Source organism: Lagenorhynchus albirostris, chromosome 17, assembly GCF_949774975.1.
Source record: "Lagenorhynchus albirostris chromosome 17, mLagAlb1.1, whole genome shotgun sequence".
NCBI classification, from domain to species: Eukaryota; Metazoa; Chordata; class Mammalia; order Artiodactyla; family Delphinidae; genus Lagenorhynchus; species Lagenorhynchus albirostris.
In genome coordinates, this window is record NC_083111.1 from 48,367,704 (window position 1) to 48,389,292 (window position 21,589).

At 41.7% G+C, this 21,589-nt stretch overlaps 1 protein-coding gene across 3 annotated transcripts in view; it reads right to left on the reverse strand.

Annotated features, from left to right (window-relative positions):
* AZIN1 (antizyme inhibitor 1) overlaps positions 1 to 20,217 on the reverse strand; it is a 32,395-nt gene extending 12,178 nt beyond the window's left edge. For 2 of the 3 annotated variants that reach the window (XM_060127784.1, XM_060127781.1), the window contains exons 1-3: positions 19,886 to 20,217; positions 15,260 to 15,397; positions 692 to 889 (exon numbers count right to left, since the gene is read on the reverse strand). In XM_060127784.1, the coding sequence (XP_059983767.1) occupies positions 692 to 793 (102 nt within the window). In that variant the 5' untranslated portion in view covers positions 794 to 889; positions 15,260 to 15,397; positions 19,886 to 20,217. Of the gene's footprint in view, positions 1 to 691; positions 890 to 6,877; positions 7,024 to 15,259; positions 15,398 to 19,885 lie in introns of all 3 variants that reach the window. The other variant, XM_060127782.1, reaches the window with a different exon arrangement.
* Positions 20,218 to 21,589: the final 1,372 nt, after the last annotated feature.

A 21,589-nucleotide genomic window follows, 5' to 3' on the forward strand; every position in this document is an offset into this window, starting at 1 on the left:
GAAATTAGCTTCAACAAAAATTCTATCAGTAAGGCAGTAAACAAAATTTTTCTATCAGTAAGTACGAAACAAAAATGATCTTAAGTAGCAATAAATATGATTCTATAGAAATTGACACTTGGGCAGTGGAGAGTAAGCATTCAGTATAAATTCTCATTCAACATACACAACCAAGATTATCTGAAATATAAATTAAAATCTACGGAAGTACACAGTTGAGAAAAATGGGTAAGAAGCCATGTACTGATTAAGTGGATAGCTGGCAACATATCAAGAAAATAAAAGAACATACAGGTCTTCCCTGGTGGCACAGTGGTTGAGAGTCCGCCTGCCGATGCAGGGGGAAGATCCCACATGCCGCGGAGCGGCTGGGCCCGTGAGCCATGGCCGCTGAGCCTGCGCGTCCGGAGCCTGTGCTCCGCAATGGGAGAGGACCGTGTACCACACACACAAAAAACAAAACAGGTGCTATAAAGCACAGAAGAGAAAGGGCTGTCCGGAAGCATTTTTTTTTTTAATGTGAGCTAGAAAGAAAATCTCATCACTTCTCAAGGGGAACTGGGGTTGTCAAGTCAAGACAACCTGGAACAAAGTACTTTTATTATATTAAGACCTTGGAAACAAAGCACTGATGCTTCAGATTTCAGAAATTTATAACACTGTTTTCAGAAATGTGAGATGACACACTTACCAGGGTATGTTCATAAACATAGTTATCAATAACATTTCCAAGGTTTGTTCCTTCATCCAACAGGCCAACGGAGTAGTTTGCATCGTCAATAAATCCTTTCATCTCAGCCGTATTCCACAAAGCCGAAAGTCATAAACCAGGAAAAACAAGAGACGGGCCACCAAGCCTTACGTCTGGGTCCTTAGAATATGCAACAAACTGTCAAAATAGAAGTTATTTCCAAGTCTGTATTATTTCATTAGTCAAACCTAATGTATGAGTTGTCAATGAGAGTGTGTTAATAAGAAGTACCCAATTCAGTGAAGAATCTGTGATCACTTAACACTTTCACAAATACTAGATCACTAATATCCTTTCCTTTAGTGCCCATTTTAAAGCAAATAAATGTGAATTTATACATTAAAAAAATAAGCTTAATATGACAATTTCTTGAGAAGGTAATTGACACATATGCACAAAATATTACAAGTAAACATGGTCACCTTACATACAGAGTTGCAGAGCCAGTCTGTTTTATTCATCTTGTTTCGTGATTCCTCCATCACACAATTTTACTCATTTTAAGTAAAGAAAGCTAGCGGAATAAATGTCTGCAGCTAAGAAATCAAAATAGTCTGAACTTCAATACACTGCCAGCCACATAACAGTGTGCTACCAGGTAACTGCAGATAAACGTCTTCTAAGTAGAATTCTAGAGTAGGTGATGTGTAAATATCAACAATAGGAATGAGTGAAAGTGGAGGCCAACTTTAGGGGACAATCCGTAGTTTTGATACACACTATCTAGATCCCACCACAAGCTAAAATGGACTAGTTAAATCAAGTTAACAATGTTAAGTCTCTTATGAGGTGAGCTGATTGGTGAAAATGTTACTGGACTACAAGTCAGAAGACCTAGTCCTGGCTGTGTCATTTAATAGCTGCGCAATCTGAGGTCAACTTCAGTTAACTACCTTAACTACTTCCTCAAAAGATGGTTGTAAAAAAATTAAAATCGCTTGTTTAAGTGTTGACTCGGAAGAGCTAAAATTAAGTCACCAACTGCCAGAAATACAAAAATGCCATCATAATTTGAAACTAGGCATAAGCTAGGAACGTATTATACATCCTAAACCCTTTATTTACTAAGAACTCTGATTTTTAAAAGGGCATCAGACTAAATCCAACCCCTCCCCAATCAAATAAAGTTTTCCCTCTTTCTCCAAATCACCCACTGTCCTCTGGAGCGGCACACACAATAAGTTTATGTTCTTTGCTGAACTCACTGATCCTTACATTACTTTAGGCAAAGATTTATTTTAATATAAAGTCCATAAACAAAACAAGTCCTCTAGACAGGATGCTACTCATTGCCTGGGACTGATTTCTGGTTGCCACATTAACTATAACGGACATAGACCAGCTCTTGGCAACCTATTTTAAAACCTGCACAGCTTTTCCTACATCCTTGATTGCCCCCTTTCCTTTCCCCTCTCCCTGCTCTATGCAAGAGTTCACCATGGGTGACGGCCCTTGTCCTAAAAATATACTCCATTTCAATGGTTCTCAAAAGTGTCGGCTTTCACGGAGCAACTAAGCCCATGCGCCACAACTACTGAGCCTGCGCTCTAGAGCCCACGAACTACAACTACTGAAGCCCATGTGCCTAGAGCCCATGCTCCACAACAAGAGAAGCCACCGCAATGAGAAGCCCGCGCATCACAACAGAGTAGCTCCCGCTCACCGCACTAGAGAAAAGCCCACGTGCAGCAACAAAGACCCAATGCAGCCCAAAATAAATAAATTAAATAAATTTTTTAAAAAAGTGTCGGCTTTTTGGTTGTACCAAAACAAACTCATCAATAAGCCAGAGCATTAGTCAAATTTCATAAAATACAAGCGGTATTTTAAAAATGACAATTTTATTTCCAAGAACTCAACTACATTCAGTTTAGCTGAGCAAATCTCTTAGATTATGATACCAGAAATGATTTAAATCTGTACCCAGAAAGTACACATTTTAGGCTTGAGGATACATGTTTATTTTAAGCAATGTAAGACCAGCTGGAACATCAATTTTAGAGGGATATTCAACTATGCACTAAAGCAACAGAACAGATAAAACCTACTCATTCAAAAAGATCAATTATTCTATTAATGATGAAAAATACTTAATCAAGATCTTTAGCCTAGTATTTCCACTCATGAGACTCTATGCAGTATTTACCTGGGAACCTTGAGTTATCAATTACTGACCATCACAGGCAACTGTTACCAAATGTAAAGTCTAGCTTTTAAAGCCAGGACAAGATGAACCTCAATTTCCTACATCTAGTGTTTACAAGAAGGCTAATTTTCCTCTAACATCAGGATCCTAAACAGCTGCACAAACATCAGGCCCATTCAATCCAGTCTTACCTGCTGAATGCCCACATTCTTCAGAAATTTTTCTAGATTAAGTAAGGTTATGGTCATAAGGATAGGAAATTTTTTCCAACTATTTTTTCTTTTTCCTAAAAATACATATTTAATTCTCATAATATTATTCACAGAGTTCTTGGCAGAGATGAATTTTGAGGTTCATGTTGTCTCTCTTTCAGTCCCCAAAGCTCTGTTTTGAGTTCTCCAGGCTTTGGTGGAATTTCAGGTATTGTCAGGTCTGGCCAGTAGTACTGGTGCACCACCTCTGCGCCGGCGCACATGGCCAGGAGGCTGGCAGGGAACATTTTCAGGTAGGACGTCCAGGACACGCCCGCGGGCATGGTCGGCAGGCTCGAGCTGCACTGGCACTCGGAAGCAGGTCAGGGGACAGTTGAAGGGCGCTCTGGAGATGGAGCGGGCGGCCGCTCCAACTATTTTCAAACTATAAAATCTACAGATTCAACTCTCACTGCCTGCTAAACTAGCTTAAATCTAAAAGCAGACATTTTTTATAAGTGTGCCAAGTACTTATACAATATTCTCTTAACCTTTAAAACCACTATGACAGGGACTTACCTGGTGGCGCAGTGGTTAAGAATCCGCCTGCCCATGCAGGGGACACGGGTTCAAAGCGTGGTCCGGGAAGATCCCACACGCCGTGGAGCAACTAAGCCCACACACCTAGAGCTCGTGCCCCGCAGCGAGAGAAGCCACCCCCACTGAGAAGCCCCCGGCTCGCCGCAACTCACAACTCTCGAGAAAGCCTGCGCAAAGCCTGCGCGTAGCAACGAAGACCCAATGCAGCCAAAAATAAATAAATGAATAAATATTAAAAAAAAACCCCACTATGACAGTATTATTCTGTTTTACAGATGAAGACACTGACGCACAGAACTAACTAGGCTAGCTCTAGAGATGCTAATGATCAAATTAACAGGCATACCTTGGAGGTTCAGTTCCAAACCACTGTAATAAAGTGAGTATTGCATTAACGCGAGTCACACAAACTTTTCAGTTTCCCAGTTCCTATAAAAGTTATGCTTACACTATCCTCTAGTCTATTAGGTGTGAAAAAAAACCCAAAACCCCCACACACACTGAAATAACACAGACAATGTATATACCTTAACTAAAAAATAATGCTGTTGGAAAAATGGCACCAATAGACTTGCTCAAAGCAAGGTCACCACAAACCTTTAGTCTGTGAAAAATGCCGTATTTGCCAAGCGCAATAAAACGAGGTATGCCTGTCTGTTAAAAGGAAAACTCTGTCTCCCCAGCAGTCCCGTTCCTAGAAAACATGGGATCCCTCTTTTGGAAACCAAACACAACTCTCAGTCTCTTTGATAGACTAAATGACACCCCCATAATCAATTAACCATTTCTCAGACATATAAATTCCCATAGTTCCTAAACCTCTGTATAATAAAGTTTATTCACATGTGGTACCAAAACATCCTATCATGCCTTCTCATAGCCTTTCAAACCTTTCTTTATGACTAGTTTCTACATTTCAACCTTGCTCCTTCTATATCTTTTGTCTAAAGCTCTCAGGTAAACTCTAAATTTGAATTTTTCTTTCTTTTCCATCCATCTTATCAACAGTTTACATGCAATAATGTACACCCACGCTTTGACTAATGTATACACCATTGTAACCAGCACTACCATAAAGATAAATTTCTGCATGTCCCTTTTGTCCACCTCAGGCAACCATTTTTATCTGCTTTCTGTCACTACGGACTTTTGTGAAGTGGAATAATTTTAAACAGTAAAGGCCAAACTAAAACAGCTGACAAATAAATGTACTACCAACATGAATAAAGATATGTTAAAGCATGCCCTGCTCTAAAGGAAAGATTGAGAGTACATTAGAGTGGATATATTACCATCACTGAAATGGAACTCTGACTTCTGAAGTAACCATAGGGTTAGTTTACCAATCCTTAGCTTACTCACAAAAGGACTGTGACAGAAAAAATAAAATAAAATCTGCTATATTGGCAGGACCTGACAAAAAGGATTTTGGGACCAACACACCTGAAACAACTAAGACAGATGTAAACGTAGAACTTTTTTACTTCCGTAATTATACCAAGCACTGCAATAATAGTTGATTAAAACCAATACTAATAACGTCTATACATAAAAGATGGTAAATGTTGAGATAAGTGAGCTCTATCTCGGCTTATCTTCTCAGATGCTCCCTAAGAAGGTCTTAAGATTTCCATAATTTCCTAGCCCAGAGTAGGTGCTGAGAAAAGATGGACAAAGGACAATTCTAAGAATGGGGAGTTCTGAAACTTAAGCGTTGTGGTGATGACAGGAAAGAACTCCCTGAAGTGTGTTGAAAAAGAGGTCCATCTTTCACATCCTTAAAAGGAGCCCAAAACCTTGATATACAAGTGACCCACATGTAAATGCAAAGCTCAACTGTCAGTTAAAAACTAAAAGCTATGCCCAGGAAAAACTAATTCCTCAAAAGAATCCACAAAACACAAAGACCTTCAGGAAAGAGGGTTTCTAACACATTTTGAGCCACAAACCCTGTGCTCAAATGAAATGTTCACTTGGAAGCCCAGTATTTCCAACAATTGAAAAGGCTTAAGTTGGTGGCTAAGCATAGACTATTCTTAAGTCTTTCCTACACCCGATCTCACTGAAAGAGTCCTAAAAGCAGTTCATAACCATACCCTCAGAAGCCTATGCTTGCAATTTTCTTAACATGTGAGCAAAAATACTTTAAAGTTTCACTGTTGCAAAAAGGTTCATGTTCTACATTTCTGCTTTACAAGGCACTAAAGTAAAGAAATATTTGAGTAAAATGTTTTCAAGAGGCATTTAAAGTTACTTGGTGGTAATGTTAAACCAAAAATCTGACACACAGCATGTCCTAGGGAGTCAGAATGAAAATAAGTGTGCATGTGTTGGGGGTGAGCAGAGTTTATACTGTATGCCAGATCCACCAAGTTAATCCACATCACAGGGAATTTCCAGGGATCTCTCCATTAAGAATGCAGACTCAGGGAATTCACCTGGTGGTCCAGTGGTTAGGACTCTGCACTTCCACTGTAGGGGGCCCATGTTCAATCCCTGGCTGGGGAACTAAGATCCTGCAAAGTGCTCCGGCCAAAAAAAGGAATGCAGCAGACTCAAACCCAAATGATGCCAAACTTACCCCATGTTCCAATCTAATCCTGGTTATAATTCCCAACGAACACTGCACCATTCTTTTTTTTTAAAGGTGTATAAATCAAAAACAGGACTGATTTATTGGTTCCAACATGTTATAGACCACTACATACTACAGTCTAGTGTTGCTGGACATTGACTTATTTAAATTAAACTTAAAAGAGCAAATCCATTTTTAATAAAAGCTCCCAAGTTTATTTCTATCAATAGACACTAAAATGTGTTCTCTACTCACAAGAGCCTTTGAGCTATTTTCAAAACCAAACACCTAAATATATGGTGAAAGAAAGCTCAGCTTATTTTACACTAATACAACTGCTGCAATCACAATACTATGTTTATAAACGAAATAACTTCCTCTTGGACATCATAGCTGGGAAGAAAAGAGCATGTTTAACATTCCTTATTTACACCTTCATATTGGTGTTTTTGGATAATACATTTTTCAGGAAGAGCTGCCAAGGAAAGAAAAGGCTCCCAAGAACCACACACTGCTCCCTGGAGTCTTTCATGAGGTCGTGAGTCCTCATGTCATCGAGAGGGTAGCTCCAAGAGGAGTGGTTGCAGCAGCTGGGCACTTGCCTTGTTACACACCTGCTACAAAGGCTTCTACAGTTGATTGTACTTCAGAAGAAACTGATACATCTCTCAAATAATCACAAGATAATTCTGGCAGCAACAGCCCACTTGACACCAAGCTGGATGAATATGAGTCTTGGATTTCTGAAGTGAAGACCTCCCTGGAACTAGAACAGGGAGAGCTGAAAGTTTGAGAGTACTGTTTCAGAGACATCTAAGCAGGAAACCCAACCTTAACACATGACCAGTTTTCTAAAAGGAATTTTACTCATTAAAAATGAGAACTTAAGATATTTTGAAATTTACACTACTACTATTATTCTGAAGAAGCCTAAGGGTATTTCTACCTTTATTATTATTATTATTTTTTTACATCTTTATTGGAGTATAATTGCTTTACAATAGTGTGTTAGTTTCTGCTTTATAACAAAGTGAATCAGTTATACATATGTTCCCATATCTCTTCCCTCTTACGTCTCCCACCCTCCCACCCTCCCCATCCCACCCCTCCAGGCGGTCACAAAGCACCGAGCTGATCTCCCGGTTCTATGCGGCTGCTTCCCACTAGCTATCTACCTTACGTTTGGTAGTGTATATATGTCCATGCCTCTCTCTCGCTTTGTCACAGCTTACCCTTCCCCCTCCCCATATCCTCAAGTCCATTCCCTAGTAGGTCTGTGTCTTTATTCCTGTCCTACCCCTAGGTTCCTCGTGACATTTTTTTTCTTAAATTCCATATATATGTGTTAGCATATGGTATTTGTCTTTCTCTTTCTGACTTACTTCACTCTGTATGACAGACTCTAGGTCTATCCACCTCATTACAAATAGCTCAATTTCGTTTCTTTTTATGGCTGAGTAATATTCCATTGTATATATACGCCACATCTTCTTTATCCATTCATCCGATGATGGACACTTAGGTTGTTTCCATCTCTGGGCTATTGTAAATAGAGCTGCAATGAACACTTTGGTACATGACTCTCCCTGAATTATGGCTTTCCCAGGGTACATGCCCAGCAGTGGGACTGCTGGGCCACATGGTAGTTCCACCTGTAGTTTTCTAATCTACCTTTATTATTACTTTTACATAGGCATTTGATGACTTAGCACTCAGCTCACAGCTTTAAAAATAGACACAATGGGGAAAAAAAATAGACACAATGCTGTCAAAGTCACCTCTGCATTCTACATCCCACAGAAAAATGTTACTTACCACAGAGAATACCTTTGGAAATAATCGGCCAGAAGGGATGACACTGGTACTACAAACATGAGGTCTGGAGCAGGCCTCCAGGAAGGCAGTTCCAGGAAGCTACGTATCAGAACTAGTAGGTAGAAGTTCCAATAAATTGTGTGATCATAAGACCATATGAACTTTTGCCATGTTGGACCAAAAGTGATGGATAACAACAACAGCCTACACTGAGTACTTAGGATCATCAGGACAGGGGTTGCTTTAATTGACAGTAAGAGGAAAGCCAATAATGGCAATAAACACCCTTAAGTTTATTTTTCAGCTGATAAGGTTGAAAAAAACTAACTCTAGAGGAAGAACACTAAAGGTGACTGCTGACGAATTATTTTAAAAAAAACAGACAAGAACAAGAATGAATAGGAAATACATAAAGGTGGGGGGAATCCTAAAGGAAATGAGCCCAACAGGCTAAGTTTGAAATGCTTGGGTAAAGGCTGCCCAATGAAATGCCTCACATTAAACTCTAAAATACATCTAAATGAGAAAATGGAAATACAGGATTTTCATAGCAATATACTTTTGCAAGTGAACTTGACAAGATTAGGCTCTCTTAAAAAATGTGTCTTGACTATCTGATGTGAAGACTAAATTTCTTCTGGAGCAAGTATGTACCTGTACATAAGTGAAATATGTAAATCCCTATGGTGATAAAAATGTAGTAACATTACAGATAACTATTATAATGCAACATGAATAGCAGCAAATACATAACCATATTATTTCAAGCTTTCTAGTTTTCCTGGTGCAGCACAGGAAATAACCTTTTAAATAAATGCACTTAACTACTATTTTGATTACCCTAGGGCAGATCTCATTGCCACCTCACCAAGAGGACAATTTATTTTTATTATATAAAGCATGTGTCCATTACAATGACTGCAGTAAACACCAGGTTAAGGAAGACTGAATACCTCAGAAGCCCCTAAACATCTTTACAGGTAGCAGTGGTCGCATCTCCTTTAGAATAAGCATGTTCAGACTTTTCCAATCATCATTCCCTTGTTATTTAATCTTTTTATTCCTCTATCTGCCCTCTAAAACATCGGCTTTACTGGTTTTGAACCCTGAATGGAGTCACTGTTGTTTTCCTACTATGACGTCTTTTGCTCAACTTTATAATTTCAATTCCTTCACACAGATAGATGGGACTGGAGTCCCATCTATTAATTTTCATTGCTGTGTACTATTCTTTGTAGATGTACAACATTTATTTATCCAAAGAGGACCTATAGGTTGTCCCATTTTTTTTGCTATATTGTTTATAAACACCATAATATAATTTCTTGCTGTTATTTATGTACCCAAGGGGAACACTGCTCAAGTTGTGGTCTGCAAACTAGCTGATCCACAAATGAAGAACCAAGCAGTGTGCTACAGTCTAGGGCCACATACCTGGGAGTAGAAACTGCTGTTATTAGTGAAAAATTGTTTTTAAGGGCTTCCCTGGTGGCGCAGTGGTTGGGAGTCCGCCTGCCGATGCAGGGGACACGGGTTCGTGCCCCGGTCCGGGAGGATCCCACGTGCCGCGGAGCGGCTGGGCGTCCGGAGCCTGTGCTCCGCAATGGTAGAGGCCACAACAGTGAGAGGCCCGTGTACCGCAAAAAAAAAAAAAAAATTGTTTTTAAGCCTTTTGCTCATTTCCCTACATGTTTTTTGCTTTTTCTTATTGACCTATAAGAGCTCTTCATGAATTCGGGATAGCAAATATCTCTCATTTTGAGTTTTATTTGTTTTGCTATAGTATCCATGTTCAACATACTAGGATATCCCATCCTACTCTTGGTCATGCCAAATATAACATGCCAACCATGCTGAACCTAGATGATGAACTAAGGAGAGACTATACTTATTTAGGAGCTCTTTATAAACTGGGCACCACAGTATCTTTGTAGTAAAAAACAAAAAATAGGGAATTCCCGGGCGGTCCAGTGGTTAGGACTCCATGCCTCCACTGCAGGGGGCCAGGGTTCGTTCCTGGTTGGGGAACAAAGATCCCACAAGCCACCCCCCGCCAAAAGAAAGAAACAGATCAAAAATAATCTGAAGTCATATATTCAACGTAAACCTAATATTAAGTTTAGTCTGTATGAGCACATGAAGTATAGCAGGGAGCTGGATCTTAAGAACATGCTGGGCAACTAAAGAATTCAACTAGAATATAAAACTGAAAAGCCCCTACTGTCAAGAACAGTTTATTAGACAAACCTAAGGAGAAAGAAGAGAATGTGTAATTCTTATGATTCTTATTAATAGATATTTTAAGATTAATATGGCTAATACCACTCACATTCACAGTAACAATTATCCTAGAGTGATGCTGTCCAACAGAACTTTCTATGATGATTGAAACATTCTTTGTCACTGTCCAAAACAATAGCCATTAGCCACATATAATTCCCAAGCATTCAAAATGTGCCCAAGTAACTGAACAGCTGAATTTTTAATGTTATTTGATTTGAATTCTTTAAATTTATATAGCTACCTGGCTAGTGGCTACTGTACTGAACAGAGCAGTTCTAGAGAATGCTGTCTTCATAAAAAATTTTAAACTTCTAAGGATCAAGTCCACACACATCACAGATAAAAAAACAAGAACAAAAACCATGGTACCCCCAAATAATTTTGCTCAAGGTAACAAAGATCAATTCACAAGTTTACAAAACTAGACAGTAAAGGAAAGAAAGGTTAAAACTCCACACCAAGTAAATCCTACAGAAATGAAATGTGTGCTTACATAAGATAATGAAGAAAGGTGGAAAAGTTTAGAGCAGAGCATCCCGAAAGGGTTTTATCATCTTGACTCCTGCTGCAACTCACTCAGTTACAGGCATTTAAGACCTCATGGTGGCTGGGTATGGTTTGGGCAGGCTGAACTTCATCAGCCTAATCCTTGCAACTCAGTACGCTGCACAAATATTTTCTACTTATGCCATAATATTCTTCACATTATTCCCTAGATTAGAAAAAAGGATGGCCAAATCTTTGTTTCAGTTAGGTTGTGACAAACTGCTTCAGTGTGCACGGATGGCCCTGGAATGGAGGTGAAGGACAAAATCATCTGTGTCTTGTAGGCCTTACCAACACGACGGCATTGCACTTGCAACGGCCTCCTTAGGCCGGTCTGAATAATGGCCAGCCTAAACCTGCAGCCTACCACTTACCTAGATTTTATAGCTTATGACGTACAGTTTACACAATACCTTATTTACTCCTAATCAGAAGAATTAAGTGTCTCTAAATGCTTTTTTGAGGGCAGAGAAGAAAAACCCCAAACTCAAAAACTCTGAATTTAAGACCAAAGGGAGTGTAATGGAATACACAGATTGGTAGTGACTATTAACTTTCTCAGCTCACTATCTTCTGTAATAAATGCAAGAACAATTTTATTCCCTTTAAAAATGGTCTACACTGCTTTCTAATCTATTTGGCCCCCCTAGAAAAGCCTAAATTTGCCTGAAGAAAGAATACCACGTCCCCCAAACCGTTTTACCCATTAACATCCTATTACTCCCATTGGGCTTCTACAGAATGCTTTTTTGCTATTTTACACAAGCAATGAGGCACCACTGAATACTACTTTTTGCATGCCAAGGGGATACACATACTTTAAAAACTGGTCCCTAAATCTGTGTATTTTCAATGATAGTTTTATTTGTCTTCGTGGTCAAAGAGCACCAAAAACCATTAATAAAAGTTCTGTGAATTTGCTTACATCACAGAATCTTTAAATTACCAAATATTGGTAATTTAAATATTTAAAATTTTAAACAAAATTTGTCCATTTAGACAAATCAATTAATTGAATCCCTTTTCTATTCTTAGAAACAAAACATTAAAAGTTATATGTTAATAATTAACTCAATCTGACGTCATCACTAGATCTGCTAATAAAAGCAGCTGGTTACAAGAGAATTTAGTTTTCTGAAACAGCCTTTAAAATTTTTCCATTAGGCTGATCTATTAATTATAATTGGCGCTCTAGCTAAAATAACTTGAAAATATAGCCCACTGAAAAAACTACTGCAGCACAGAGCCTAAGAAATTTAAAACGTACACAAAAACTTTTCCACAATTAGAGCCCTTCAGTAATCTGAGATATTATTAAGCTTAAGCATTTGTTATGATATCTTTACAGTGTTCACACATTACACCACACACATATCCAAAAAAAAAAATTTTACTATGCAAGCAGCTTATAGTTTCCATATACTTAATGAAATGAACTATCTAAAAATTCAGATGGTTACCTGGATTTGAAAACCTAACTCTGAAGCCAAATCCTAGAGCTTAGACCACCTGCACAGAAATCCTACTGGAGTGCTGGAAGCATAACATGGGTCATGGAATTATACATTTTGCAGTGCTATGTGCTAAGTGTTTTCCATGAAGGCCAGTGTGTTAAATCCTTTGACTTCTAATTTTCCAAACAGTATTGTTGCTCCACAGGAAATATCAGGATTTCAATGTCTAGTATTGCAAACAGCTATTGATATCTAAGGACATTTCTGGAATGTACAATTTCTCTTGCCACCTTTACTAATTCTAGTCAAGAAACCTTTAGGGCAAGGTATCTTTTTGGATTCAAAATTTCTCAGATTTTAGAATGGCAATTTAGTACATATACGTTTAATATATTATTTAAAGCTCTCCAGGAGGCAGCAGAATTAGGAATATTAGCACTAAACAGGATAAGTCAAAATAAAAATAGCCTCATATTAGCTCAGATTCAGGTCAACTTTTTGTTCCCAAATCAGGTTAGGTCACATCAAGGAAGCTATATAATTTTTTTTAACTTTTGGATTTTGGAATTACATGAATAAGGGATTGTGGCTGTAGCTTTATAGCAAAGCACCAAGAACTAAAGTTTCACTTAACATAATATACACTGTACCTGGGCATAATAAATAAGTCAGTCACTTTGGCTGCCGGAACCTTCAGAATGTAGTGTTAGCATTTTCTACCTGTGCCTATATAAACTACGCCTCCACAAACAAAAAAAGACGCGGAAATTACAGACTTTTTGAGTTCTACAATATTAATTACCTTAAAGACTTTTCCCTGAGTTGGCAGAATCATTTATAAATGTATGAGCTCACTAATATGTTTCTCAAGCCTAAGAGGAAACACCAGTAGAAATATAAAATATAATGCAAAGTTAGGTTTCCATTAAAGAGACTTGGGGCTTCCCTGGTGGCGCAATGGTTGAGAGTCCGCCTGCCGATGCAGGGGACGCGGGTGTGTGCCCCAGCCTGGGAAGATCCCACATGCCGCGGAGCGCCTGGGCCCGTGAGCCATGGCCGCTGAGCCTGTGCGTCCGGAGCCTGTGCGTCCGGAGCCTGTGCTCCGCTGCGGGAGAGGCCACAGCAGTGAGAGGCCCGAGCAGTGAGAGGCCCGCATACCGCAAAAAAAAAAAAAAGAGACTTGAAATAAAAATCTTATCCTTTAATATGGTCGTGCTTAAAACATGAAGCTTGTTATGAAACTTCCAACTTAGAATCTATTCCCCTCTCAACTATGGAGTCAACTACACCCCACTCAAAAAAGTTTTATATCTCTAAGCCAACTTGGGAGAAAACATCAGATATCCTGGAAGGAGAATAGATGACTAACAAAAATTAAAGAGATAACTGGCTTGGCAGTGAACTGGTGGCAACTGTACTTCTCTTTAATATGCATACAAGCCACTTGGTTAAAATGCAGATTTCTGATTCAGGTTTGGGTGGAGCTGAGAGTCTGCAGTTCTATTCTAGGTTATGCTAATACTACTGTTCCAAAGACCACACACTGCATTAACAAAGGGCGATTAAAACCCTCAAAAAAAGATAAATCATTGTATCAATTTACAGTTAAAGGAACTGTTCTAGTTCAACTTTATTTTACAGCTGTGATTTAAAAAATAAGCAATATGCTCAAATTCACACAGCTAGGAGAAAGCCAGTATGGGAGTACAGGAAACCCTCCAGCCTGGGTTCCAAGTCAGTAGAACTTTCAAGAATTCGTATTATTTAAACTGTTTCCCCCCTTTCTCTTTAGACTTAAAAAAAGAAGTCTAAAATTGTAATTTGAGGTTAACAGTAAATGTGTTGAAAAGGTCTGCTTTAACATACACCCTCCAATTAGATCTCTTTCCTGAAATTTTCTAACGTTACTCCCTCCAAGTCTCTAGCCCACTTAAAGGCATCCAAACCTCAACACCAAAACCCAAATTTCAATTGCAAGAAATCTACAAATAATAAAAAATTTTAAATGAACCACACAAATCTAGCAGCACAAGTTCAAACAACAGTTTACTGTGGAACTGCATTGGGCACAGAGGTTTAAATTCAAAGTTAAATCCATACACAGAAAATCAAGTATAGTCAAAAACTATCCCTGAAGATATCTTGGGAAGGTAGCCGGTTGAGAGATAAACATGTATCATCTCTCAGTAATACCTCTAAAAACAACCAGTTTTTCTACCAGGTGAGTATTATACAAAGTCATTTTGTGAAAAAGAACATAAACTCTTAGAAATTACATTGTATTTGGCAAGATGCTCATAACTAGAAAAATAAGAACTAAGATTCACCTCTTATATCTCATGCTCTGTGGTAGAGGTTTGAGTGGAATGGAGAGCAGAATTTTTTGCCTGAATACTTGAATTCAAGTATTGAATACTTGAATACTCCAAATACTTGAATCTAACAAGTTAAATGACTGAATGGCGTGCTAAACTACTACCCACACCTCATTAAAACACAAACAAAAAACCACCTCTCCAACTTATATTAAAATCTGGAATAGTAAGATTTCCTAAAACTTACCCTGCAGTATGTACTTAGATATAGTAAATAAGGATCCAGCCACTAGTAAACAATGCATACAACTGAATCAACTTTAAGGAAGTGGGGGAGTTCCCTGGTGGCCTAGTGGTTATGATTTCAGGCTCTCTCACTGCCATGGCCTGGGTTCAAGCCCTGGTGGGGGAGCTGAGATCCCTCAAGCCACCCAGTTGGGCCAAAAAAAAAGGTGGGGGGCGGGGTGGGGTGTAAGTGGTAAATACAATTTCAAGTTTTGAAAAAGACTGAGCAACAAGAACTCTCCTTTACTTCTACTTTACAAGACCCTCCCTCACATTCTGCAGATGTGAAAATACTTACATGGACAAGTTAGGAGATGGAACCCCCCTATCATCAGCTAGGTTCCCAAGGTGGCTCAGCGTTGAAGTCGAACTGCTCTCTATACAGCACTTCTCCTAGGCCCTCTGGGTAGTTGTATACTTGGTCAGAAAGTTCGCCCTAAAGAAGAAAATAAAAATATATAAGTCCAGTGGTAAAAAATGTTAGGTGGCGCTTCAAGAAGGTTAAATTGATGTAAAGATTAAGTGCGGGAAGAAGTTTTAGTTTGAAGTGTTTCATTAAAGCACATTACACAAAATGATGTTTCCAAAGGGTTTATCACAGTACCAAGTACTTTTTTATGTAGTAAGCATTTCCAAGCTGCTAGAGTACAGAACTGACAGAATTTGAGGTCATGGTCATCTTACCAAGTTACTCTATCTACCTACTCAGTTTCCAGCCTTCACCGAATTTCATTTTTGCTTTTATTTGTCCTCCAAAACCCAAACTTCTAAGTGGCCTCAAATTTTAAGATGTCCAAGTGCCCTCACTAACCTGGTGTGTATGCAAGATTTTATATGTATATCTAATAGTGTGAAACTACCCACAAGCCTTCTTCTACTCTCCAAATTCTAAGTTCTTCTTTGCTTAAGTGTAAAATCCTACTACACATCCAAGAGAAAAACATTTTGTGACTTAGCTAATACACTAAGTACACATGTGAAATAACTTTTGAGACCTGCCTTACGTATCCGACAAGTAACCTCTTAAGGTTTACCTCCTCCTCATTCCCAACCTAAGTCACTCTACTATCACTAGGAACAACATATGAATGTGAACGTGCTTGGCACGCTACAAAATGCTAAATAAGTTTTAGAAATGGTTTTTACCTATTATGATTTGACAGAATAGACTTATCACCTCTAATCTAAACAGCTACATCTATACTTCTATTTGTAACTCAGTGATTGCTACCTTAAAGTAATACAACCTGACAGTATCTGCTAGAAGATGGGTGGTAAGAAGGGAACCAGAAAAATAATGAAATTTAGGAATTAGAAGAATCTGAGATTTCAGAAGCACTCTAGACAATCTTAAGCATATCTCATCTCAACCAGGATAGAGGCACCCTTAGGGGAGGTAAAATGTTCTTTCAATCTACTAGGGGTATCCTGCTCACATGCTCAATGACACTTATGGACAATGAGGCAAAAATCCATACTAATATGCAACAGTGACTATATCATCACGTTAGATTCCAACTAAGTACTCCAAAACAAACGTTCCAATTCTTCCCAAACCAAGGTAATTTTAAAAGTAAATTAAAAGCCGACTCACGCTAGAGACAGAGACAGAGTTTACTCTAAACTGTTCTAAGGAATAGGATAATTATCCTGGCTGAGACATTTTCATCCATCCCCCCCACCCCGACCCGCTATAGATCAATAGCTATTTTGATGCTTAATGCAACTCAGGAGCAGTACTGTGAAATATTGAGAACATTACACTTCAGACATTCAAGAATGTTCTTCAGCAGGATCTCTAAAATATTTCCACCTAATGAAAAAGATACTAGTAGGAAATGAAGACTCTAAACTTTGAAAGGTACCCTTTAATATAAATAAAAGGGGTACAGGGCCATTTACACAAAGGATGAACTGAATGTTCATCTGTACAGTCAAGATAAACCATAAGAGGAGGTTAAATAAAAATATGGAGGGTTTCCCTGGTGGCTCAGTGGTTGGGAGTCTGCCTACCAGCGCAGGGGACGTGAGTTTGGCCCGAGAAGATCCCACCTGCCGCAGAGCAACTAGGCCCGTGCACAGTAACTACTGAGCCTGCGCTCTAGAGCCTGTGAGCCACAACTACTGAGCCCGCCTGCCACAACTACTGAAGCCTGCACGCCTAGAGCCCGTGCTCCACAAGAAGAGAAGCCACCGCAATGAGAAGCCCGTGTGCAACGACGACGACCCAACACAGCCAAAAATAAATAAATAAATTTATAAAAAAATAAAGATATGGAAAAATAGTAGGTATAGGGAAAGATAAATTTTTCTCATTTAGAATGGTGTTTCTATCAGTTGGATCGTGTACAACACTGCAATCAAATTCCTTAACTGTTTGAAGAGAATGTCCGTTTCTACACTATCTTGGCAGACAGCACAGGGAAAACTAGAGTTAACCGAGTCAGCAGCTGGCCAATAAATCACCAAAAACCTCCCATCACTTTGACAGTAACTACCCAGAAACTTAGTATCCCCCAAACTATCAGTATTTCTTTGAACAACTTACACTGCCTTTACCAATGACTTTTCAAGTTGTTCTGGGTATTCTTTCCAAAAACCCCAAACCCTAGTCCAATCATGAGAAAAATATCAAACAAACCCAAATTGGGGACACTTTACTGGGTATCTGGCCAGTACTTCTCTAGACTGTCAAAGACATGAGAAACTGTCACAAATCAGAGACGACTGGGGAAGACATGACAACTAAATGTAGTGTGGTATCTTGGATTGGCCCCTGGACAGAAAGCACATTAAAAACTGGTGAAATCCAAAGAAAGTCTGGAGTTTAAGTGGCCGTAATGTATCAAAGTAGTTTCTTAATTTTGACAAATGTACTATGGATACCTCTTATAATAAGGTAAACTAGGTGAGAAATACAAAGTTACTCCATGTTATCTTTGTAACTTTTCCATAAATCTAAAATTATTCCAAAATAAAGTTGTTTAAAAAAAAAATCAGGCAAGGTATTCATATAATGGACTACTACTCGGCAGTTAAAAGTAACAATTTACTGATGAATGGATGAATATCAAAAACATTCTGAGTTAAAGAAGCCTTTCACAAAATACAATGCATACATTATATATGCCTATGGAAGTTCTAGAATAGGTTTACATAATAACTAATCTATATGGTTAGTAAAAAGTCAGAACAGTGGTTGCCTCTGTGGGTAGTGAGGGATGGAGTTTGAAGGGGCAAAAGAGAATTTTCTGGGTTTGATGGCAATGTTCTCATCTTTGTTAAAGGTTTGGATTACACAGCTGTATTTCTGTCAAAACTCGTCAAATGATATACTTAAGATTTGTGCATTCTGCTGTTTTGTGAATTTTACCCTATTAAACTCTACTTAATGATATGTGCATACTGAAGTTGGAGGGGTGGTGAAGTGTTCTGGTGTCTCCAACTTACTTTGAAATACAAAGAAAAATAAGACTGATGAATGCACAGTGGAATGGCAAATAAAGGAAAATGTTAAGTGTTTACTGAACGTAGGTGAGGGTACAATTCTTTCACTCCCTCTGTATGTTTGACAATTTATAAGTTAAACCTGGGTGGCAGGAGGGACGGCACTGATTATTACTTGATTCCAGCACCTACCATATCACCTATAATCATCAGGAGCCTATCTTTCCTTCTAACTCTTCTGGGCTTATTTGCCTTCATAACCAGCATCTGTACTCTCCTATGGTTGCAAAAGAAATCAAAGGATTGTTAGAGCCTTGCCCTATAATCATTAGCTGTATTTCTGCCAGGCTCGTCCACATCAACCTTTCCTTGATCACACATCCTTAAGTGTCCTCCGGTTCCCATCCAAGCAGGGGGTTCAACAGTGGAAACCAGACGGGACACAAAACATCTTAATGTATCCACGAGGCAATCACAAAAGCCAGTTAAATCTGCTGAAACATCATGGGGCCGTAAACTGTGTTCCCGACCGTTTCAGGTCGCCGAACCAGCAGCTTAGCCTAAGAAACACACGTTCAGGATATACACTGGGGAAGGGTTAAAACAGCACCATTAACTGCCAAAACAGTGCTTGATAAGCCACCCAAGCCTACCGCTCTCCCTCTCTCTGCCCTGGAATCGTGGCGCGGCCGGGAAAACGAAGCCATGGTGACTAATCCTCGGGCTCCAGGAGGTGGCTGGGGTGAGTGAAGGCGACTCGACCCAATCAGGAGCGCCGCAGGGGGCGGAGCAGCAGCCCCGAGGCTTCCTGAAGAGGCCAAAGGCCTCTCGCTCGCTACCTGACACCGGGGCTTCCCCGCCGCCTGGCCCCTTGCGGCGTCAACTTTCCTCCAGCAGAGGGGGGCCGCACTCCCCGCACCCTCGAGCACCCGTCCTCCTCCGGCAGCTGTCACAGGAGGCCGGCGCCGGGCCCGCCCCGCTCCATTCATAACCTAAGGCCGCGGCGGTTGCAACCGGTCGCGCTCCCGCCAGGCTCCCGAGGCTAAGGCGCGGCGCCGCTCAGGGTCGGGCGGCGGGACCAAGGCCCCTCAGGGCTGCAGCCAGTCCCCCTCCCCGGAAACAGCAATGCACCACGGGAGCGGGGTGGGGGCCGCACGCCGCCCGGAGGCGCCGCCGACCCCCGGCGGCGAGACCCCCGCGCGCGCCCCCACACACACGCCCCCTCGCCCCAACAGCAGCTGCTCGGGCTCGGCCCGGCGGCCAGCGGCCTCCCGCCGCCCCAGTCCGCCGCGCCGCCGCCACCGCGGAAGCACCGGCAGCCGCCACACACGCCGCCATCCGCCATGTTCGAGGCGGCCGGCCGCGGGGCCCTGCGGGGACGCCGGCCGGGCGGCGGGGCCCAGCCGGAGGCACCCGGCAGCACCCCAAGGCCGCCCCGCGCCCCGGCCCCGGCCGCGCCCCTCGGGTCAGTACTCACGTGAGATAACGGCCCAAAGAGTCGGGTAAAGCGTCTTCTCTTTTTAGGCGGAATTTTTAAAGAGGGATGTGGTTACCTTGAGCAGAAATACCCAAGGCGGCCTGGGCCATAGGCTGCGGGGACGACGTGGGGGGAAAAGCGCGGCACCGACACCAGCTGTGCAGCAGTGGCGGCGGCGGCCGAAGGAGAGAAATAGAACAACAGCGCGGGCAGAAGAAGAAAGGCGAGGGCTGGGTGCGGAGAGGATTCAGCCTCGTCACACCGCAGAGCAGAGAGCGAGAAAGGATGAGAAGAGGCAGAGAAGGCGAAGAAACCAAGCACTGCAACCGAGTGAAGAGCCAGAGAGTGTGAGAAGGCGGCACCAGAGACGCCAGTATTTATACAAAGGGGGCGGGGTCTAGTGACGTCGCTCCGGCAGGGTCGCCGCGGGAGCCGGGCGGAGCGGGGCTGCGGCCCGGAGAGAAGGGAGGGGGCGGAAGAGAAAGGGGTACGGCGCGGAGGGAGAGAAAGGGGGTGGGGCCGGGCGACCCCGCGATGCAGGTGCCGGTCGTCCGGTAGCTTCCCGCCCTCGGCAGCTTCCCCGCCCGTGGAAGACCGTCGCGCGGACGTGGGCGGGCGGGGGATAAGGGAGGTGGCTCCGGTAGAACGCTGCATCGCCCGCGCCCCTGCCGCCTGGGCGCCTGCGCTCACGCCCGAGGCGGGCCCGGGCGCTTTAGGAACTGGGCCGGGCGGCCGCAGCGCCGAGCGCAGTCCGGGGCCATGGGCTGCGGGACGCGAGCACTGCCTGGAGAGGGTGAAAGGGAGGTCCGTGCCAGCCACCCCGGAGACTCCCCCCCTCGAGAGCCTCCGCTTTGGAGGGCTCTGTAGGCTGCGCCTGGGGACTGCCCTCCCAGGGTGAAGCTCCAGTCCCCGCGGGATGCAGCGCTCCTTTTTGGAAGCGAGTTCCTAATGGCCAGGAAGGCTCGGCCCAGTGTTCGGGTGGTTGCAGAGGCTCGTGACCTCGTGGAAATGTCCCCGTGCTCGCACGTTGCAGTGTGGTGCAGTAGGAATTTTTTTTTTTTTAAGGAGTGGCATTTATGTCTTCCTTTTTAAAAGAGTTGGTGCAGTCAGACCCAGTCCTTATTAATGAAGGACCAGTGTCGGAGAGGGCATTACCGACGTTACAAGGGCACATTACTTTAACCCCCTACGTCTCGTTGCGCGGTCATTTGAATTTTACTACTCCATAACAAACTTATTTTTACTGGCGAACCTAGGACGACCTGCATGCCTTTTAGTTTATTCTCATCTTTTTAACATGTCTTCGCGCTACTCATCAGAAACCCTGACTCCTCCCGTGCTATTGCCTTGCAACTGAGACTCAATATGTACTGATACACCCCTCCAAAATCTTTGAGATAAAGACCCAGACTTTTTTCCTCTGGTACTTGCCGACCGTCTGTTTACTTTGTGAGCTGCACTGTGGTTGATTACTAAATCATGAGATACGAAAGTAAGAGAGAGAACATTCCTGAGTAGAACGGTAGCAACGCTGAAATGTAGGCTCTGGGATGAAAGTATTAGGTAGAAATCAGGAGCTGTGGACTCTTTTCCTGATTTCATGTCTCCGTATTTCACTCTGCTGCCTCTTGATTTTCTCTTTCATTCCATAAAAATTCTTTTCGCTTCAGAACATTTATAAGCACAGCACTTTACTAGACCCCC